The 23,848-nt window shown below is 42.2% G+C and overlaps 1 protein-coding gene across 1 annotated transcript in view; it reads right to left on the bottom strand.

The window, feature by feature from the left end:
• Positions 1 to 23,848, bottom strand: part of LOC138165234 (glutamate-rich protein 3-like) — a 132,694-nt gene that overhangs the window by 12,143 nt on the left and 96,703 nt on the right. Inside the window, exon 12 of the mRNA XM_069093352.1 lies at positions 14,145 to 14,576. Coding sequence (XP_068949453.1) covers positions 14,145 to 14,576 — 432 coding nt within the window. The remainder of the gene's footprint in view (positions 1 to 14,144; positions 14,577 to 23,848) is intronic.

Raw genomic sequence — 23,848 nt, 5'->3', positions numbered from 1 at the left:
GATGGATGGATGGATGGATGGATGGATGGATGGATGGATGGATGGATGGATAGAGATAGAGATAAATATATAAATGCTCACATCTCTTCTGCTAGCTACTAACACACATCTGAGACTTTGGGAGGATACGTTTCTGAGTTTCAAGAAAAGATAGGTGACTCACAAGGACTTGTTGAATTGAAGGGAATTTATAAGATCACATAGTCTAAATTCAACAAATCAGATCCGAAAGGATGGGGCTTTCTGGAAGTTCTAACGATGCAGTCATAAATAACTCCCATGAGGAAAAAAGAAAACGGAGTCATGCATTTACTACAAGCATACTATGTGCCAGGAAGTTTAAAGCCACAGAGAATAAAAATTCCAAAGTGAAAAAAGTCCCTACTCTCACTGAATTGATCTTCTAATGGTGGAGATGAAGGATGGAGAGTACTGGGGTCCAGGAAAGGGAGCTTTGGTGTGGACAGCACCAATCCTGGGGAGCGGAGCCATTGGATCCTCGACTCTCCTCCCTTTCTAGTGGTCACTAACAGCACTGGATTGATTACCATCCCCAGAAGGAACATTCCAGAGGTGAGAAGAGAAGGGACACAGATCCAAGATGTGAGATCACAGGCAGATGTCTGGGTGTCCTGGTGAATAACTGGAAAGGATGGGAATCACAACCTGGGGCCAGGGGAGTTGTCCTCACTAAATCCCCCCATCAGGACAATTCAGCCTCAGGACAGCATTCCCAAACTGAGCAGATCAGCTCCCACACAGAGTGGGGGCATGGTTTATGGAAGGCCATTGTACTTGAGGTAGAGAGAAGGGGGACAAGGATAATGGCAGAGAAAGTGGCAAGATGCCCAGGTAAGCTTGGGCTTCCTGGGTATAAGTTGAAGACAAGTATAGGCTGGGGCAAGTTTCACATCCCAGAGAAGGCTGAAAGTTTAAAGCAGTCTTTCTGCGTTTCTTAGGGGCTTATCTATATACCAGGAACTGTGCCAAGTCCTAGCATTCCAATGATAGAAGTGAAACAGTCCCTTCCCTCAAAGAGATTACATTCTACTAAGGTAGATAATATCTAGACATATAAATCTATACAGTGTAGAAATATAGACGCTCCACTCCCACAATAAGTTGGGTCCCCCGAACATGGCTACCAGATCTCCCAAAGCTCTAGGGTCAGTGCTTACTGATTACAGGGCTTTGCTTGTTTGTTTTAATGCTATAGTTCACATATTCTGACCAAGGTACTTTGCACTCTGGTTATTTATTATTAACTAGTCGCCAAACTAGGTAACTCTAAGAAAATGGTATTTACTAAAGGAAGAGCTCTAAGAAGAGCTGGTGCCAAATACTCCCCTAAAATTGGTGACGTTCTCCCCTCAGTTCATACAAAGACGAGAGGAAAGTCGACTCAAATTCAAGGATCACATTGTGAGGCAAAGGGGCAGCACAAAATGCCTGGCTGTTGGAAGTTCTTTCCTTCCATTTGGGGGGAATCTCATTCAATCTCCATGACTTTGTGAAGCATTTATATAGAGCTTTCAAATCCTACAAATTTTAGGCCATTTTCTCCTCGTGACAAACTCATGATTAGGTGCTATTATTATACTTATTTTATGATGAAGAAAGTGATGCAGACAGAGGTTATATGACTTGCCCAGAATTACATAGCTAGAAAGCATCTAAGGCAAACAAATACAAAGAGGAAAACAAATATCAGCCAAATGAAAGACAGCTCCTGCCCTCAAGGAGCTTACTTTCTAATGGGAGAAGATGATACATAAAAGGAATCTGGGGGTAGAGTGGGCAGGTTGGGAAGAAGCATGGTAGAGAAGGTAATAAAATTCCACACCCTGATCCATAGGAATGTCTCCCGTAAAATCAAAATCAATCACAGTCATTCCAACTAAGTGTGAAAATGTCTAGACCCAATGGTAATTGAAATCAGAAGTGATGTGTGTCACACATGAAGAATGTTCAGTATGCCTGAGGAAACTTGGTTATGCCTTAGGAGTCCAAGAGAAAACATCAAGGGAATGCAGGATTCAGGGATTCCGGGTCATTGGCATCGGGCTTCCCCCTACTCTCCCCATCCGCCACCCACACACACGATCAGCCTGTGGCAGTGCATTAAGGGGAATCGAGGACAGATTGTATGTGATGAACTGTGGCAACTTCATGACTCTACAAGGAGACCACCAAACAAGTGTGTCGTTGTTCAGTTGTTCCGGTTGTACCTGACTCTTCATGATCCCATTTGGGTTTCTTTTTGGCAAATACACCAAGAGATTTATCATTGCCTTCTGCAGCTCATTTTACAGATAAGGAAACTGAGGCAAACAGGGTTAAGTGAAAAAAAGTGAAGCACTTAGCACGGTGCCTGCCAATGCTCCACACATCCGTCCCCTCCCATTCTCTGCGATTTCTCAAAGCTCACTGAAAGCAATCCTAGATCACATATCTGCCAGTAGTTTGGGGGGAGAGGGGAGCCATCAAGTGCAAACCTCTCATCTTACAAATGGGGAAACTGAGACCCAGAGAGATGAGGTGATTTGCCCAGAATCGTGTGCCCAGAACGTCTAATGGGTGATTGAAGGCTTTGATGTGAGCCCGGGTCTTGACTCCAAATCTAAAGCATCTCACCAACCTTAACATGCTCCATCAACTGAGCAGCTCTCCTCTTCCTGCCTTGGCTCCCCATGAAGTGCCTAAGAGTTCAGGCCTTGGAGTTGGCACCCTGCCTCCTGCCTCACTCACTTACTAGCTGGGTGACTCTGGAAAGCTCCTTACTTCCTTACCCTCGGTTTCTTTTTTTTTTTTTTAAAGCAATTGGGGTTAAGTAACTTGCTGAAGGTTACATGGCCAGTTATTTCTGGGTGTGGTGCTAAGTATCCAAGCCAAGATTTGATCCCCAGGTCATCCCGACACAGGAACCGGTGCTCTTACTCGCTGAGCCACCTGGCCACCCCTACCCTCAGTTTCTTAATCTGTAAAAAAAGAGATACCCCCTCCCCCACAGGATTCTTGTGACAATCAAGATAACCTATGACAAGGATTTTGCAAAGCCCAAAGTGCCCTTCTTCTCATCATCTTAAACCTTATGGAGCCCCATTCCCTCCTATGGCGACATGCCTGCCCCACTGCTCTCCCCCTCCACCCAGAGACTGCTGGAGGTAGTTGCAGGGGAGAGTTAAGGAGAGGTTACATTGTAGTATGACTCGCTCCAGGGTACTAGGCTGGGGAGGCAGAAAGAGACACCACACAGAATACACAGTTTGAGTAGAAAGTACTAATTGGCTGGTAGAATGCCTCTGGTTTGTCTGTCAGGACAACACGAATACATTAAAGTGCCTACTATGTGCCATGGCTGGGCCAGGTGTTGGGAGCACAAAGAATGGTGAAGACATGGTGCCTGCCCACAAGGAGTGCAGTGGGGTGTGCACAGTACCAGGCAGAGAAGCCAATGAACCCGGCTGGCATTCAAGTGGTGACCCAGGGCAAAGGATGCGAGAAATGCTGGGTGCTCTGATGATCACAGTGCAATAGACCTCTTTCTCCCAAGTGGTTCCCAAGTGAAATGTGTAAATCACAACATCCTCCTTTTGCCTTTGAAATCCCAGGACGCCACTGAGCCCTCGGTGGGTTTGGGTTTTTTTGGTGGGTGGCTACTCAGAAATGGCAGATGCTGCTTCATGTTTTTGCCCTTGTTCTCATGCAGAAGAAACCATTCTCCACATCCATGCCTTTGCACTGTTCATGCTCCAGGCTTCGAGGGCACGGACTCCTCAACTCCGCAGCACAGAACCCTTCACCTCTTTTAAGGCTCCATCCAAGAACCGCTTTTTATAAGAAGCCACTACCCTGACCCAGTGAGAACTAGAGAACAGTGGCTGATTCTCTTTTGTCTTTGTGTTTGTTCCCATCACAATGTCTGCCACATGGCGAGTGATGAAGAAAGTTTTGTGACTGATAATAGACAGAAGCTTTTTCATTTTTGTCTTTGTCAGTCAGTCAGTCAACAAGTATTCATTAAATGCTCACTCTGCACAAGACAGTGTGCCAAGTACTGGAAACACAAAGGAAGGCAGGAGACACCCCCTGTCCTCTAGTGGGTCACGTTCCCCTGGGGGAGACAACATGGAAACCCAACATGCATACAGAGCAGATGGAAGGTAACCCCAGAAGAAGGCACCAACACCCACCAGAGCTTAACAAAGGTCATTGACATAAACTAGCATGTCTTAGTTATCAAGAACCATCCGTGATTATTAACAGCAGTGTGGTTCATGGAAGTTCTGAGTCATCCTTATCCTACTTCCATGGACATGGAGGCTCCAGAGCTGTGTTCAATCCACTCTTTAGGGTTCCAAGGACCCCTTGATGTGTCAGTGGGATTCTCTGATGCCACTGGCTCGAGCCCCCACCACTGGGCCACCCCCCTATCCTGCAGCTCATCAGTCACCCAGATTTAGGGGTCTTTTTAGAAAGATGGCACAGTTGGTACAAAACAGCCCCCAAAAGTCTATCCCACACTCTCACAGAGCAAAATGGGCTTGAACATGGTGAGCACACATGGCAAAGGGACAACAAAGGTCCTGGCTGCTGCAAGTTCCTTCCTCTCATTTGTGGGGTAATCAGGTCAATCCCTTTGGGCATGGTGTCATCTTTTTTCTGGGCTCCTTTCAGAGCTGTGAGTTCAGGAATTCTTCAGCTCCTAGTGATGCAGAGATTGCCAGCAGCAGCTCCATGGAAACTGCAAGAACACTGATGAGAAGATGGGAAAGTCCAAAGTACTTCAGACCCTTTGAAGCTGGATGTCCATGTTCTAGCCAAGGCGGTGGGAGGAAGAGAGTAAAACCTGGTCAAGGCTGCAGCTGAAGCAGAGACCTCTCCTCCTTCTCTCTTCTCCAGGGAAATTCCTTTTTGGTGATGTACTAGAAAGCCATATTCCAATGTCTGGAAAAGACTTTTTCCCATCCTGCTTGATAATCTGTAGATGATGTCGAAGGCATAACCAAATTTCCCAGCCTAGAAGAAAAGAATTCCTATCTGGAATCACCTCACTTCACCAAATAGCTTTCATCTTTTCCCCATTCTTGGTCTAAGGTCTTTTGGTTCATTGGTTGATAGAGATGTATTCCCATGTGCTTAATGTGGTTTCAACCCTACTCTTATAATAATAACACATTGGTTTATATTACCAAGACACATTTATGCAGCCTTAAAGATTACTAAATTTGAACACATATCTGAAGATGAGATGACGTTGGTCATGGTCATGATGCTAATGATGTTGCATGCCCAACTGGAGTACGCCGCTTCTCCCTCACCCCTTTCTGGGCTTTTTCCAGTTCTCTCTCTCCTCATTCTGCTTTTACTTCTTTCTCTTCCTTCATTATTTAATATTTGGGTCAATATGATTTTCTTGTATTAAAATAATGTGTACACAGAGTAGAATGAGGCCACCCATTACTCTCCTGTGACTAGCTGCACTCTCAAGGCAGGTTTTTAACATGAAATCTGGCCAGCTCAGCTGAAAAGAAACAAGGCACATGAACCTCCCCTCCCTTTCTGAAGGCAAAGTTGTGACCAGGGACAAGAGTAAAGGTTGATGAAGTTCAAAGAATTTTCATAATTGTACCTTAGAGTACAATTCTCCACTGCTTGATTTTTAGAAGTCAGATAAGGAAAGTTTCCGTTTTTCCTTATTTTATTCTGAGGGATAAGAAAGTATAGCAATATTTGCTTTTCTTCAGTCACGTCTGATTCTTTGTGATCTCATTTGGGGTTTTCTTGGCAGAGATATTGGGGTAGATTTACACTGGAGTTCATTTGGCAGGCAAGGAAACTGAGGCAAACAGAGGTAAGTGATTTACCCAGGGTCACATAGTTACTAAGTGTCTGAGGCTGGATTTGATCTCACGAGCAGGAATCCTCCTTATTCCAAGCCCAATATTCTATCCACTCTGTGGCCTAGAATAAAATACAAGCTCCTGAACTTAAGACCTGGCCTAATCAGGTAGGCTCCAGTTTATCTTCCTCCTCCTCACTTCAATACTCACCTGTAGTGCTCTCTTGCAAACAGCTGTTCCCTGACTTTCTCTGGAATTTGCTGGCCTTGGTGCATTCCCAAAGGCCATCCTCTAAGTCCAGAACACTCTTTTCTATCTCTCCCTGGGAAAATGCTTTCCTCTCCAGGAACAGTTTGAAGGGCACTCTTCAAGGGATTATTTTGTGATTCTCCCAGCAGAAAGTAATTATCTCCCTTCTCGATTTTTTGCTACATTGTCTGTACCTCTTCTTTGTCAGGATCACATTCTATCTTATAAAATGCTTATTTATATAGATATCATTGTGGATAAACAGAAGATATTCAGACTTGATGGATGAAAACCCAATCTATATGCCTATTTGACTATAAACTACTAGAAAGTAAGGACTGTATTATTTCTAAATCTCCACTCTTTGGGGGGTGGCACTGTGGCGGGCAGTGCAGATCCAAAGAAAAAATGAAAAAGCCAAGTCCACACCCTGAGAGATGGGAACTCCTGCTAATCCCATTGTCCAGCCCAGTGTCTTACTCATAGAAGACACGTCATAAATGTCTGTTACAGTGAATTGACTGGAAATGATGCTGATTGCGATAAGCCCTTCCTTGGTCCTCCTTCAGGCTCCTAAATGCCGAGTCATTGCTTGGTGTCCATGTGTCCTTGGCGTTCTATATGTCCTGCGCTCTCAACACTTCGTGTCTCTTCCTTTTCAGACATATTATATATATATATATACATATATATATATATGATATAGATGGTATAGATATCCCATATCTCCACCAATCCCCTCTTGACATATGCTTACTCAGAAATGGATCAAAGAAAATATCAAGGCCAAGAATGCTCCCTTAATGGAGAGCCCAAAAATGCTCCTGCAGGAAGGAGCCATTGTTTTGGAAGAGGAAAGAACCAAGGGTAAGCTCAAGGCTGCCCCTAAGAGGGATATTCTTCTTCTGAGAATTATAGTTTAAAACCCCAGGAATATCAGATGTCAAAACTCTGTTTCAAAGCAGTAATCATCTAAATAATCTGGTATGAAGAAATAGCGCTGATAAATGGGATAAATTGGGTACAAAATACAAAGTAGTAAATGACCATTGTGACCTAAGGGCAGCTAGGTGGCACAGTGCATAGAGTGCCTGGACTGGAAGCAGGAGGACTACTATTATTCCTAAATTCAAAACTGGTCTCAGACACTTATTACCCGTATGACCCCGGGCAAGTCACTTAATCCCATTGGCCTCAGGTTCCTCATCTGTCAAATGAACTGGAGAAGGAAATGGCAAACCAATCCTGTATCTTTGCCAAGAAAACCCTAAATGTGGTCATGAAGAGTCAGACACCATTGAAATGACTGAACAACAATAATATATGTTTAATAAACCCAAAGTTCTTAGCTTTTGGGAAAAGAGCTCACTGTATGACAAGGAATTGCTGGGGAAAGTGGAAATCAATTTGGCAGAAACTATGTATAGACCAACATCTCACATGGTATACCAAGATAAGGTCAAAATGTGTACATGATTGAGACATAAAGAGTAATATGATAAGCAGATTAGTGTATCATGAAAAATTTTACCTATCGGACCTCTGGAAAAGGGAAGAATTTATGACCAAACAAGAGATAAAGAGCTTTACAGAATGTGAAGTGGATTATTTTGATTATAATAAATTTTTTAAATTTGTCCAAACAAAATTAGAAGGAAAGAAACTGGAGAGAAAATTTATAGCAAATCTCTCTGATAAAAGCTTCATTTCTCAAATTTATAACAATTGGAGTCACTTTTCACTTGATAAATGGCCAAAGGATAGGGAACAGTTTTCAGAAGAAATCAAAACTATCTATAGTCATATGAAAAACTGTTCTAAAGTATCCTTAATTAGAAAAATGCAAATTAAAACAACTCTGAGGTACTATCTGCCACCTTTCAGATTGGCTAACATGACAGAAAAGAAAAATGATAAATGTTGGAGGGGACGTGGGGAAAAAATGGGACACTAATGCACTGTTAGTAGAGTTGTGAACTATTGTAACCACTCTGGAGAGCAATTAGGCACTATGCCCAAAGGACAATGAAATTGGGCATACCCTCTGACCCAACAGTACCATTGCCACATCTGTATCCCAAAGAGATCAAAGGAAAAGGAAAATGACCTAATTGAACAAAAAATAATTATAGCACCTCTTTTTTGTGGTGGCAAAGAATTGGAAATTGATGGGATGCCCATCAGCTGGTTAATAACAGAACAAGTTTTAGTATATGATTGTGAAGGACTGTGTTGTAAGAAATGATAAGCAGCATCTTTTCAGAAAAACCTGGGATGGCTTATGTGAACTGATGCAGAGTGAAATGATCAGAATCAGGAGAACATTGTACACAGTAACAGCAACACTGTGATGATCAATGACAGACTTGGCTCTTCTCAGCAATGCAATGATCTAAGACAATTCCAAAGGACTTTGATGAAAAATGCCATCCACCTCCAGAGAAAGAACTGATGGGGTATGAGCGCAGCATGAAACACACTTGGACAGGTTTCTTCATTTGCCTTCTTTTTGTCTGTGTGTGTTTGCTTTTTTGCAATATGGCGAATGAGGAAATGTATCTGGCATGACTTCACATGTATAACCTATATCAAATTGCTTACCTTCTCAATGATGGAGGAGGGGAAGGAGGAGGAAAGAATTTAAATATTTTTAAAATATTTAAGAAATGTTACATGCAATTGAGAAGAAAACAAAAAAGTTTAAATTTGATATTAATTCAAAATCTTATTTTAAGCTTATGTTTTCTTGCTACCTCTACTGGACTTCCCTGGCTTTGGGGAGTGTGTGTGTGTGTGTGTGTGTTTTCTGTGACCAATCAATTGTCTTCCCAGTACTCCACTATGACATGATTAATGTCAACCCTCAGGAAAGTTGCTAACTTTAATTAAAACCAGGAAAACTGAAGTCCATCTACGCTTTTTTGTGATACAGATATGTGCATGTGTGCCCTGCCCCCAGAGCCACAGTTGAACATTTAATAGCACCCCCTGGAGTTAAGTGCTATCCCTTCAGGACAGATAAGAAAAGGAAGGCAGACGGAGGTTAAGTGACCTGCCCAGGGTGATTCAGCCAGGAAGTGTGTCCAGTCGGATTGTCCTGAAGCCAGGCCCAACAGGCTGTCATAGCTGGTGTTGGAACATGAGCTGTTTGAGCTGCAGGCTGAAGATTCAGCTTCGCCAAGCTGCACTGACAGGCCGAGCAGAATCTCTGCTTTGTTTTTTTTTTTTTATTTTTATTTTTTGCTTTTTTGGAGGGCAATTGGGGTTAACTAACTTGTCCAAGGTCACATGGCTAGTTTTTGCGTGTTTGTGTTAAGTGGCTGAGGCAGTATCCGAACTCAGGTCCTCATGGCTCCAGGGCCAGTGCTCTACTCATGGCACCACCTAGCTGCCCCTCTGCTTTGTTTCAAATGAAAATTTTAAAGCAAATGAAATTTGAAAAAGAGTCAAATAATGCAACTCTATGAAAAGACTAGCAACTTTTTCATCATCTTGAATCTTTTCTCTACTTTTTCCAAAATGAAATATCATAAAATTATATCGACTACAACATACATGTTTGTGGGCAGGTGCATACATGTATGTGCATGAATATAAATGTTTATATGAATGGGTATAAGCCTACTTACATGATACATACAAACATCCAGAGGGAGGTTTCCCAAAAAATCTTCTTAAGCATAAACTGCAGTAAGGCTACCTACCTATGCACATTAATGCACACATGCATCCGTCCCTCCATATATGCACAAACATGTCATGTTCACAAAATACACGTATGAGCTACAGTGATATATGCATCACCTGTCCATGTGTGTGCATATTCACACAGGTGCACATGCTTAGATATACACATACACAGATAGAAGATAGCTATGCACATTGAGATACAGACATAGTCCTAGACAGACATGGAGATTGGATGAATTGGCCCATCATTTTGATCGGGGTGTTTTCTCTCAGGTACCTGTATGAGATCTAAACAGCCTATCCCATAGCCACATAGGAAAGGGCTTGGGACAGCCAGGGGTGCACAGAGCACTGACCATGGAGTCAGGAAGACTCGTCTTCTTAAGTTCAAATCCATACTCAGACACATACTAGCTGTGTGACCCTGGGCAAGTCATTTACCTTTATCTGCTTTAATTTCATCTGTAAAATGGGGATAATAATATTCCCTCCCTGCCAAGGTTGTGTGAAGACAGAATGAGGTAATATGTGTAAAGCAACCTCACAGATCTTGAAATGCTGTGTAAATATGATACATATTGTATGGGCTAATGGAAAGAACACTGGACTGCTGGTCAGAGGTTCACAGATGAATTAGTGAGCGCTCATGGCCAAGTTGCCACATCCTCTCTGCCCCTCAGTTTGTCCTCTCTAAAATGGACCACCAAGGGGCCTCTTGGCTCTTTGTCTCATCCACGTTTTTTAAAACTGCATGATTATAATTGCACCAACTTATGGGGTCACCCCAGCCCATTGGTCAAGAAGCACTTATTACGTGCTAAATACTGTGCTATGTATGTCTTAGGGATACAAATACCACCCCCCCCAAATCCCCTGCTCTCAAAGAGATTACATTCTCTTGTCATTTCTCAGTTTTTCCATCCATATCCCTCTCCTCTGTGGCATGGAGGTGAAACCTTGGTTCTTCAGGTCAATGGAGCAAGATTTGGCCTGATCCTCCAAAGATGGACACACCCCAAGTTCAGAGAATCTCTGAAGGTTGACCCCAGACCTTAAAGAACTACATGAATACTATCATTAACATCTGGTACTTTATATTTTCCATCCTAATTTTTACTGTCCTCCCCCCTCTGCTAACTTTTGCAGTGAAGTTATGAATATATTTGTTTGCTTGGAAGAACCTTTGAAAGTTCCTTGTAGACTGTTACCTTCCATAACAGATATAAATTGCAATCATCTCTATGGTTTGCTTATGTGTTCATTACAAGGGTTTTAAATGGAGGTGAACACATATGACAGATATGATATTTCTTATTTCCAGTGGTCATATGACCCCTGCCACTCTATATACTCACCTCTTTAAAGAGAGTTTAAACAAACTGTAGTGTGGGAATGGAAATACAATATTATGGAACCATGAGAAATGATGAATATGAGGAATTCAAAGAAACATGAGAAGATATATGAACTGCTGTTGCTGAGTGGAGACAAAAATGAGGAAAACAATATAAACGGTAACTATAGGTCAATAAAACAAAATTTAATGTTTTCTAATTATGACCAACCTTGGCTCTGGAGAATAGATGTGGAAATGCACTTTTCTTCCTTCATTGCAGAAATGGGGGATTACGGCGAATGAATGAATGAGTAAAATGTCAGTAATTTATTAAGAACTCCCTGTGTGGCAAGATGTATGTTAAGAGTTAAAGATACAAATAGAAAGGCAAAGATAGTCCTTGATTACAAGGAGCTGACATTCTGATGGGGAGATGGCACACATAGAACCAGAAAGAGGCACCCTGATCAGGGATGTACTGGATAGTAAATGAAGCTATAGGGGAGAAGATTGACACATCCTATCCAGGAACAATGGCAGAGAGTTGAAATGACTCTATCAAGGAGGAGAGAAAGAAGGAAAAAAAATATAGAAAGGATAAAGATGGGCGGGGGGGAAGGGTTTGGAAAAGAAGTTTGGAAAGCAAAGAGGAAAATAAAAATGGTGGCTAGGGCTTTCCTGAAATAGTGTATGGAGGTATTGAGTCATATATTCTGTCACATGGGGTTACTGCTACTTCTTTTTTCCTGAGTTGTTTTGTATTCTCTTAAAAAATTGTTACAAGGGAAGGCTCACAGTCGCATGCTAAAGGGAATGAGAAATGAAGGCAATACATAAACTCATCAACATAAAAAAAAAATCAGTGGCTGGCATACTTGTCAGTCAATACGCATTTATTAAGCACATGCTATGGGCCAGGTGCCGAGTGCTGGGAATATACAAAGAAAAAAATGTCCTCAAGGAGCTGATCTTCTAACGAGGTGAAAATATATAAAGTAACGTACATACAAGACATCTATAATGTAAGTGGAGAGCAATGCCAAGAAGAGGCACCAGCAGTGTGGGGGTAGTTGGGGAGAAGGACAAGATGGAGCCCGGGAAAAGGACTCTGATTAATATACACAGCAGCAAATCGTGTTCTTCAGTGCAAGTGAGACTTGAATGGTGAGCTGCCAGCCAAATTAGAAAAAGCAACGTATTTATCATTGAGTCAAGACCCCATGTTTTCCCAGTGTGGCAGGAAGAAAAGAACAAATCAATATAGTTTTATGAATCCTAAAAGAACCTAATACATACCTCTGGGATATATGGCCAGAGACTAACTGACTGGCTATCCTATCCATTGTCTTCATAATACCATCTATGCTTTTTTTGTTATATGGATATGTATGCCTATATTGTCAATATGTCAATTATATGTGTATACCATATACTATTTGTGATTATATAACGAGCATATAGATTCATTACAATATCTAAATCTAGGCAAAAGAATCTAGCTTTCTAGAATGGAAATCAAAGTATCAAGACGTGGTTTCTATATCAATTAACACGTCCACCTTATTTAAGTCAAAGCTTACCTAATTTAATAAATCTGCTGAATCATCCAAACAGATGCAATTAAACTCAGCAATTAAGTCAAAGTTACTGAAAAGCTTAGCTCCTTTTAAAAGCAGATTTCTAAAATTAAGTTTATGATACTGTTGACTCAGATATTATGAAACTCTGAAGAAAGATGTTGATTTTATTGATATGCTGGGTCTGTTCCTTTTAACTGAATTAAAAAAAACTAGAGAGTGTGCTGCCTCCTTTGCTAGGGCATGCAGATGTTCAAATCTATAGCAGAACAGATGGGGAACAACTTGATTCCCTCTTGTCCCCCTCAGTCATGATCCCAACACCTATCTTCCTATGTGATGAAGAAAACTAGATCCTCAAGTAGTCTAATCTCTCCAAGCTAGAGATAATGGAGAATGGAGACGGGAGTCCAATGGCCATTTTTCATCTTTCCCCGATAGAATGTGTCATAACCTATACTCAAGAGACAGTCCCTGAGATGAGAAACCCAATCAACATTTAGTGCCCTGACATGCCTTAAACTTAGGAAAGTCTTAGTACATATTTGTTGAACTATATCCTAGAGGAGCCTTGGCTTTTGTCATAGGAATATCCTCAGAAGATGTGGGTACAAGTCCTGACTCTGCCAAATATTGGTTCTAAGTCCTAGTCATTCAATCTCACTCATTCCCTCATCTGCTTGTTTGTTAAGGTTTCATTGATGTAGGGAATTCCCAGTAAGTAAATTCCATCTTCCAATAAAGATTGGCACCCCTCTTGCCATATAGTCTCAGAGAATTGTTTTCAGCATTGAAAGGCATGTGACTTGGCCATGATCACAAAGCCAGTGGGTACAGAGGCAGGAATTTAAATTGTCTGATCGGGGTCCTGCTTTCTCTTCATTGGACCATGTTGTTTGTCATCCTCTATAAAGTAGGGATAAAGCCATTTAAACTCACAGATGTCTCCTGTACCCTTGGGTGAGATATTTTTAGTATTATACACAAAAACTTCTCCTTCCAAAACTGATACTTCCTATGGATAAAGGGTCATGTCCACATGAATCGTCATATTTGGAACCAAATGTCAGACTGGAATAGGAATTCTTCAGGAACTGGGAGCATGTGTGGGTTGTGCTATTACCTAGAAAAGCCATTAAGCTGTTTTGACCTCTGAACCTGCACCTACTGCATTCTCTCTCTGTAGAGAGGCAATCACTCTGTCAGTTACTGCCAACGCCTTCAAGGGCACGTCCAGTGGGACTGGAGCACTTAGGAGAACACACCAAAAGAAGACAGCAACCCCAAGTACACAATACAATTTATGTGGCACAGAGGCAAACAGGAAATAACAATCTTATGTCTTTAGTGCTGTTGCAAGTGCATTTCCCATGCTCTTACAAAAGGGAGTGGCCACGATCAACTTCCGTGCATGAGGAAAATCTCAGCTCATTCAGTGACTATACTCACCACCACCTTCATCAGCCTTAGAAAGCCTTGCCATTGTACCAGGCATCTCTTTGGCGGTCTTGGCCAAAGGCAGCCGAGCATCTTCATCCTCTTCCTTCCCTTCCCCTGAAGCCTGATCTCTGCACCATTCACTTGCACTCTTTGTGGCTGTGTTTTTGAAGGAAGAATGACATTCTGTCTCTTGGTCTTCACAAATTCCCTCGGGGTCCATCCTTTTTGACTCAACTTCTTTTCCATCCATGACACCCTGGGAAAGGAGATATTCTTCAACCTTGTCCTCTTCATCCATCTCCCTGAAGTATGAGTTTTCTTGGTGAGTTTCTTCTTGGCTTTGCTCACTGTAGGCTCTCCCATCCCCCATTTCAGACATATCTTCACCGGAACTAGAATATATGTTACTTCTGGATGAACCTGAGGAGGAAGTTTTCCTAGCTACAAACAGGAAAAACAAGCACAACATAAAGAGTTATTTTGTTATCTCCCCCTATATCATTTCCATTAACCAGCTGGTTAAATGTTTCCATTCAATTTGTAACCCTATTGACCTCAGAACCATCAAGGGTACTGAATGGTGCTCTGGACTAGAGGCAGGAGCCCTGGGTTCTAGGTTTGGTTCTATCACTTATTAATTCCACAACCCCAGGAGTTCATTTTCCTTCACTTCTAAGATGAAGGTGCTTGAAGTTGTGTGGCCAGTGAAAAGAGCTTTGTATCCAGAATCAGAGGACCTAGGTTCAATCTTGGCTCTCATGTCTGTAACCTGTGTGAGTGTGGACAAGTCATTTAAGATCCCTGGGCCTCCATTCCCTCATCTTCACAATGGTGGGTTTGGACTGGATGACTTCTAAATCCCTTTCCAGATTGTTTCTATGACCCTAGGACTAGATGAGTTTAGATCACACAAGGGCATTCAACTAAAAGTCATCGGGTCTAATCCCTTCACATTTTACAGATGGGGAAATTAAGGCCCAAAGAAAGTGAATGACTTGCCCAAGATCAGATAGACAGCTAATGACAGAGTTGGGATTCAAACTTAGGTCCCCATACTTCCATACAGCTTCCACTATACCAACCATGCCCCCACCCTCTTTACCATCTCCTACAGTTCTAGATATCTTTGACTGTTCATGGATGGAACAGCTCAAAGATTTAGGGATATATATGCCTACTTCTATTAAAAATCAAATACATTAGAATGCTATGAGGTTTTAAACAGTGGCTACAATCTGACCAACCAACCCTTCTGACTTGTTCTGTTCCAAGATGCTTTAAGAACAGTTACCAAATTTTGAAGACCTACAGTAAATATCCATGTTACAATATAATTAATCAAATAATATTACATTGATGGAACTAGGGGCAGGGTTAGGGGATCCCTTGGATATTGGGAGCTTAATAAACACTTGGATTAATAAATAAATTTAATTATTTCATGCTAACATATTTACATCAGTATACAATGGTACAGATAATGTATAGCCCCAGAACTGAACAGGAACAGGATAAGAAAGATGGCACCAGAGACAGTAGGCAGTGCTTTGAGGGATACTGCTCCCTAATATCAAAGCACATCTTCCAATCATCCTTCTCCTCCCACTGATGATTTACAAGTGTGTATTCTACTGCACTTGTGGGAGAGCCAAGATGGTTGGTAGCCCAAAGGTCAAGAGAAAGCCACATGGTGGGCACAGTTCGACCCTGGCATCTTACCAATTAGAACTCATCGATGAGAAGCGATACACAAGATACAGGTATTTGGTTAGAAATGGACATGGGAAGGTTGCATAGAATGAATGAGGAAAGAGGGTGGACAACTCAAGGGCTCCACCAGTACCTGAAAAATACTAAAAGAATGGAAAGTGGAGCCAAGATGACAGAGTAAAGACAGGGAACCACCTGAACCCTCCCAAATTCCTCTTCAAGCAACATTAAAATAATGCCTCAAAATGAGCCTGGGAGTGGCAGAGCCAACAACTTTACAGCCTAAGACAACTTACAAGGTCAGCAGGCAAAGTATGTGTCAGTGGCAGGAGAGCGGAGTGCAGTCCAGTGCAGGCTGCCCCTGGCAAGGCATCATCCCCTGAGCCCTGGCACAAGCCAGCAGCAAGGCCCCATGCCTCTGTACCAGGCAGCCAGTGGCAGGACATGGCAGGCAAAAGCCAGCAGCAGGTGTTAGTGACCACTGAAATGGCAGCAGTGGATTCTAGAGCTCTCAACCCACAGATGGTGAGGAGGTCTGACAACTGGTCAAAAGGAAATTACAAGAGATCCTTTGCTGGCTTCAGTACAGGACCCAGTTGCATTGCCCACTCATGGTTCTAGATCACAGTCACAGAATGAGGGAGAAAATTAGCAGAAGCACAGTTCAAGAGTGGAAGAGAGTGCTTGTGGTCACTCAGAGAGCACAGCACAAGTGAGGAGAGACCTGACCACATGTCTCTTTAAATTATACAACTTTGGGGAACTGAAACTTACAGACTCCTCCCCCATCCCCACCCCCCAGAACCACCTTTGAAAAGAGCAGTAACTTAGAATGGTGTCCCAACCACACCAGGAGCAAAGCCAAATTTTAACATAAAATTAGAAGTCAGGAAAAAGATTGGAAACATGAGAAACCATCCAAAAAAAACAAACAACAACAACAAAAAAAAAAACTGACCATAGAAAGCTACTGCAGTGACAGGGAAGATGAAAACATAAACTCAGAAGAAGACAATGAGATCAAAGCATCTACATGCAAAACCTCAAAGATAAATGTGGGTTGGTGTCAGACCCTGGAAGAACTCAAAAAGCATTTATTTTTTTTATTGTTTTTTGCTTTTTAGAGGGGGAAAGGCAAAGGCAATTGGGGTTCAATGACTGGCTCAAGGTCACATGGCTAGTAAGTGTTAAGTGTCTGAGGTCAAATTTGAACTCAGGTCTTCCTGACTCCAGGGTTGCTGCTCTATTCAGTGCATCACCTAGCCACCCGTCAAAAAGGATTTTAAAATCAAAGAAGAGAAGTAGGGGGAAAGGGGGGGGGGAAGAAATTAAAGTGATGAAGGAAAGAGTCAACAGATTGGTAGAAGAGGAACCAAAAATAATGAAAACACCACCTTAAAAATAGCCCAAATGTTAAAAGAGGTACAAAAAAAATACACCAAAGAAAAGAATTCCTTAAAAGTTGAGTCAGCTAAATGGAAAAGGTGGTACAAAAACTCACTGAATAAAATAATTACTTAAAAATTAGAATTGGGCAAATAGAAACTAATGACTCCATGCAACATCAAGAAACAATGAAACAAAATCAAAACAGTGAAAAAAATACAAGAAAATGTTAAATATATCATTGGATAAAACGAATGACCTGTAAAATAAATCCGGGAGACATAATTTAAGAATTAATGGACTACCTGAAAGGCATGATCAAAAAAAGTTCCTTGATATTTTATTTCACAAAAGTATCAAGTAAAACTGCCCTGATGTCCTAGAAAAAGAGGATAAAAAAGAAACTGAAAGAATTAACTTATCACCACCTAAAAGAGATACCAGAATGAAATATGGAAATCCCAAGAATATAATAAAATCCAGATCTTCTAGGTCAACGGGAAAATACTGCAAGCATCCAGAAAGAAACAATTCGAATATCATTAAGCAACAGTCAGGATGATACAAGATTTAGCACCTTCTACATGCATGGATCAATGGGCTTAGAGTATGATATTCCAAAAGGCAAAGGAGTTAGGATTACAAGTAGGAAACACCTATGCAGGAAAACCGAGTATAATCCTTTGTGGGAGGAAAGTGGATATTTAATGAAATTGAGGATTTTCAAATATTCCTGAAGAAAAGACCAGAACTGAATAGAAAATCTGACTTTCAAACATAAGTCTCAAGAGAAGAAAAAAAAGGTAAATAGAAAAGAGAAATAATAAAGGGTATAATATGGTTATATACCCTACATGGCAAGATGAGACTTGTAACTCCTAAGAATTTTTCTTCTTTATTTAGACAGTAAGAGGAAGTACATAGACAGAGGGCATGGGTCTGATTTGACTATGAGGGGATGCTTTAAAAAATAAATTAAGTTAAGGGGTGAAAAAATAGAGAAAGAAAACTATAGAACAATTTCTCTAATGAATATCAATGTAAAAATTTTAAAAAAATTATTAGCAAGGAGATTATAGCAATATATCAGAAAGATAATACACTAGGACTAGGTAGGAATTATACTGGGATTTCAGGGCTGGTTCAATATTAGAAAAACTACTAGTTTAATTGACATGTTAGCTTTCTTTTTCTTGCTATTATAGAAAATATGAAAGAGAGAGAGAGAGAGAGAGAGCTGAGTATTATAAGAATACAGGTCATTCCCCAATTGACAAGTAGTCACAAGATATAAACAGGCAGGTTTTAGAAGGATAAATTAAACCTATCTGTAGTCATATGAAAAAAATGCTCTAAATCCTTATAGATTAAAGAAATTCAAATTAAAATAACTCTGAGGTTGCACTTCACACCCATCATATTGGCTAGCATTAGAGAAAAGGAAAATGATAAATGTTGGAGGGGATGTGGGAAAACTGGGAGACAATGTTCTATTGGTAGAGTTATGAACTGATCCAACCATCCTGGAGAGCAATTTGAAACTATGTCCAAAGGGTTACAGAACTGTGTGTCTTCTTTGACCCAGCAATACTCATTACCAGGTCAGTATCCGAAAGAGATCAAAGAATTGAGCCTAGTTTTTCCCTTAGTGGGATATATGCTTTTAACATTCAAAAACAAGCAAAGAATGGGAAGAAGCCTAGAGTGGGAGCACTGGAAGATTTATAGGACATGGACCAAAGTCCCACCATGGGAAAGGGAATGAATAAGTTCCAAGGGTCATGTACAGGGCAAGTGCCCATACTCTTGAAGGAAGAAAAATCAATAGCAGTGTCTTCACTGAAAGGCCACTGGCTGAGCCATCTCTCCCTTGAAAGTCACTGCCACCACAGCGAATATGGGCCAGGGCAGGAATTCCACATGACTGCAGCCTCAGAATTCTACAACACATCATCTCCCTTCTCCGGGTCTTTGCTCAGGCTGTGCCTCAGGCCTAAAAGGTTCTCTTCACAAAAAACCTCCCTTTCTGGCTCAGCTCAAGCTATACATCCTGCAGGAACCACTTCCTGACTCCCTTGGGCCTTAGGAAGCCCTGGTCTCCAGACTTCACATGGAATCCCTGATGTCCTCCCCTATCCTAAAATTACTTTGCATTTATGTGTGTAGGTTGTATAGGTTGTTCTGACTTGGCCATGCCAGTGATAGGTGTCGCCAAGAGAGTACTGTACAAATATGGAGATTTGAACATGAATGGACTTATAGCCACATTACAGATGCATATCTACATGCACACATATGTATATGTGCATACACACGTCCCTATGCACACATCTCTGTCTACATCCGTTCCCACCTCCACCGCTGCTCCCAGAGAATGGAAGCTCCTTGAGGCCAAGATTTATTTCCCTTCACTTTGGTCTTCTTTTCCCCCAGTGCTTCAGGGTGATGGTTTGTACATAGTAGGTACATGGTATATGAGAACCCTTTAGCTGGGAATTTAACAAATTTCAGAAGCTTTTCTGAAGAGACCCCCACCTTTCACAGGGATCTCTGTTTCTTATGAGTTCTAACTCAGGAGTCGTAGCATTGAGGAAACAAGAGGCCTCTTCATTCCTTTCCCCCACCTCACTTCAGCAGGGGGGAATGGCCTCTGGTTTCTAGGTGAGGTCTTTCATTCTGACCAAGATGGCCCCTGCCTGCGCCATTCTTATTCCCCATTGACGCCAGTGCCTATCCCTGGCCTTTACACTTCCTTGTGTCCTCTGTTCATGCCAAGGGCCTTCCACATGGCTCTGGGCACACATAGCAGGCAGTGACCTTTCACGGGGCAAGCTCCCAGTCTACAGGAGAGAGTTTTCGCTCTGACTGGGGCCATAATCGAGAGCCTTGACGTGTCTCATACCCAAACTTCCAAAGACAGAGAATTTCTGTGTCTTTGAATCTTTACCTTGTCATCCTCCTTCCATTAATCTGACGTAACAGCCCCTAGAGGATTACATATACAGATGTGTGACGTCTCCTCCAATAGGTACAGATTCCTTGGAGACATCTTTGTATACCAGGGACTGAATAGATGCTTGTTAACTAACACACTGATAGAATCCACAGTCAAATGCAAGTGTCATGCTAACATCCCAAGCGAAGTCTTTGAACTAAGTTCAACTCCTCTTTCTCATCCCCTTTTTATTTATCTTTTTTTCTTTGTATTTTATCACTCTGCAACTACAATTGATGCTGTATCAGATGGAATAAATGGGGGTGTCCCCACTCTCCCCTTAACTCCTTCCTTAGCCCCGTCTCATTGTCTCTGGATGATTTCAAGGGTCTCTCCAGACCTGAACCTACATCAGGAGTTCACAAGCCTTGGTAACTACCCTTAAAAGCAGACTGCTATACACCACAAGGAATAAAAATGCTTTTAGCAGCTAAACCGATCAACTGCAATTCCAGTCTTCTCCTGCCCCCTAGCTACCAGGGGCCTGCACCAGACATTTCTCAGCAGGATCTTTCAGGCTCTGATTTATTGCTCTATTTCCACAACTTCTCAAGGGGCATCTGCTTTCTAAATATCAGTCCAGGTGACCAAGGTCACTTCTTCTCCATGCTGTTGTACCAGTCCTGGTGCATTAGGGACCATGGCATCCCCCACCCTGATGATAAATTTTGAAATTGTTTATAAAAATTTCTACAGCAAACAGTTTAATCAACATTTTTCATTAAGTACAAAAATAACTGGGATGCCAAGTTATACTTTCTCTGAGCTTCCAAAAATACTCCTATCTGACACCTGAACATTTACATAATGATTCCCAAGACTGGCTAATCGCCAGGCTTGACAGCATAAAGCAGAGGCAGCCTGGATGGAAAGCCTTCCTCGGTCACAATAACGTGGGCTCAGGCTACACTTCTCCAGTGCCTGGCTACATGTCCTTGGGCAAGTCCCTTAACCTCTTAAAGTGACCCTAGCTATAGAAAAGGTGCTAACCTGCATTAGAAGGAACTTCTTCATTGGAGATTCCTTATCCTAATCCTAATTACAAATCCAGAGGAAAAACAAACAAAAAGGGCAAAGAAAATTTTTTACTATTCTATCTTTCTCCAGAGTAGGTAGACTAGAAAGTAACAAAGAAGTATGCCTCATTTTAAAGTCTATCTATGAGACACCTCCAGACAAGAGATCAAGAGAAGGGCCTTGAAACGTTGAGAGGGGCCTTTCTCCCCTAGAACTTCATTCACAATTCTCTCCAATTCCATGGCGTAATTCAGTTCCGCTCCCATGCCTTGCTCATACAGTCTCATACTGACACTTTCACAGAGTTAAGGCATGTAAAGGCCCAACGTCAGTGATAAATGTGTCAGCCAACATGGAGTCCAGCATGGTGTGATACATAGAGCCTTGGCTTGGAGGTCTGGCTTGGACTTCTCTCCCTGGGGCACCCACCCTCTTGATGGTGTCCATACCCCAGTCACTTAGTTTCAATCCAAAATTAATCTGGATTTGCTTTGTAGACATTTTATATAAAGTCAAAATTCCCAGTAGGCACTTAATAAGTACTTGATTGATTGGTGTAGTGGATAGAGAGCTGCCCACAGAGTCAGGAAGACCTGAGTTCAAGTACTACCATTCACACATACTGACTGTGACCTGGGCAAAGGCAGCTTTAGAAGACTACCAGTTGTCAACACTGTTAGATGTTTCTCACAGGGAGGTCCTTACACTGATAAAATCACAGTTCCATTAAAAAAAACCCTTCCCCCCCATATTCACTCATTCATGTACATGTCGTTTTCCCCATCCCACCCCCAGCAGACTGGAAGTTCCTTGAGGGCAGGGCCTGTTTTCACTTTTGTCTTTGTTTTCCAAGTATCATACACAAAGCTTGGAATGTAGTAATAACATCACATCAAATAATCCTTGCTGCAATGAGACAAATGGAACTGAAACATCAGAGTTGAAAGAAACAGGAAAGGCTGCTTGTCGGGCCCAAGCCCTCTCCTCCCCGGCCAGGCCCAGTACCTTTCCCCTCATTCCATCTGACAGGACAGTCTTTGGGCTGTTACCCCAAAATGGTGTTTGGACAGCCTGATGCTTGAGCCTGGGAGCCCGGGCCAACTGCCCCTGCCCGTCCTTGTCTCCTCCCCCTGTGACTGTCTTTTTTTGTACCAAGGCACGGGAAACACTCTTTTTGTCCATACACACTAACACAAGTAGCACACAAATGTGCTTTTCTTTGGCAACTTAAAAAAAAAAAGATGAAAACTCCACATTTTCTTCCAGAGATGTCAGCGAGCAATTGTTCTTTAGTCTTAACGCCATGGTAATAATCCTGGATCAAAGACGCTTCATTCGTGCGTGTCTGAGTGCACGTGTGTGTATGTAAAGATGTAACATGGTTAAATGGTAGAAGCCTCAGAGCAGATCACATTCCTACTACTTTTACTTAATTTTCCCTCAGAATTAAAAGTAGCCACCACTTCCAGATGTTTTCTAGAAAAAATATTGCAGCAAAATGTTCCATCCATGAGCAGAATTCCCCAGATATTTTCTCTGTTCCAGGAAAGACAGCCTCTGTGACACAGTGGAGAGACCTCTGGGCATGTACTAAAGAGAACTGGGGTTCAATGTTACCTGCTATGTGACCATGGACAAGTTATAGAATCTCTCTCAGTCTCAGTCTCTTCTGCTGTGAAATGGACATAGTTACCCCAGGGGCCCACATCATCCTCCGACCCATCAGACCGGGCTACTGTGAGTCTCCTGCCATTATTCCAGATATCTTCTGGGGTTTGTACTGCACAAGAATTCAGCAAGTACTTTCAACTGTGTGGCCTTACACCGACAAGAAAAATAATAAAGTGACTGTGCAATGATTGGTATGTAGAAGTCCCAGTGTGGAAATTCTCTCCACTTATGCAGATCACCTGCTTGTCTGTAACCTATGGTCTAGAGTGTACTGGGAAATGCATGACAACTGGCTTGTGAAAAACACAAGATGCCCTTTCAAGTTTAAGAGGCTCTATTTGCATTTCTCTGCCACTTTCTTAAGTCTGGACAATCAACAAACAGCAAGTCAAGCCCGAGTCTGTAGGTGTGCCAGTTTGGGAGGCATAAAGGCCACTGTCCTACAAGAAGCCTGAAGCCAAGGAGCCCTCAGTGCCTCGAGATCTGAGCCTTCATGGATGTGGCTTAAGAGGACCTAAACCCCTGATAATGCAGGCAGAATGCAAACTTCTTTGTGCCTGGGAGACTATGGGCTGAGTCTCCGTGCCTACAGACAGCGATCTCCCCTCACAGGAAGGCTGCTGGCCCATTTAAATGGGCCATTCTCCAACCCACCTCCACACCCTCCCAGCTTGGTACCACAAACATGGGGGGGCATGCATCTCGGACATCTCTGCTGGGGACACACAACCCATGCATCACTGCAGCCAGCATGTCACATTGTCACTTCTAAGGCTGACTTCCACAATCATGAAAAGGCTTCACTTTTATGCACCACCTGCCCTAACCCTTGGAAGCACATATGGGTTCACTCAAATCAAACAGCATTGATTGTACACCTACTATGTGCCACAAAGAGCTGGGGATGTAAAGAAAGGTAAAAGATGACCCCCCC

The sequence above is a fragment of the Petaurus breviceps genome, unplaced genomic scaffold (genome assembly GCF_028583685.1).
Source record: "Petaurus breviceps papuanus isolate PSGF00001 unplaced genomic scaffold, PetGlider_PUasm1.0 208, whole genome shotgun sequence".
Lineage (NCBI taxonomy): Eukaryota > Metazoa > Chordata > Mammalia > Diprotodontia > Petauridae > Petaurus > Petaurus breviceps.
Note: the sequence above shows the minus strand (reverse complement) of the source record. Positions and strands in the feature narration are given on the sequence as shown.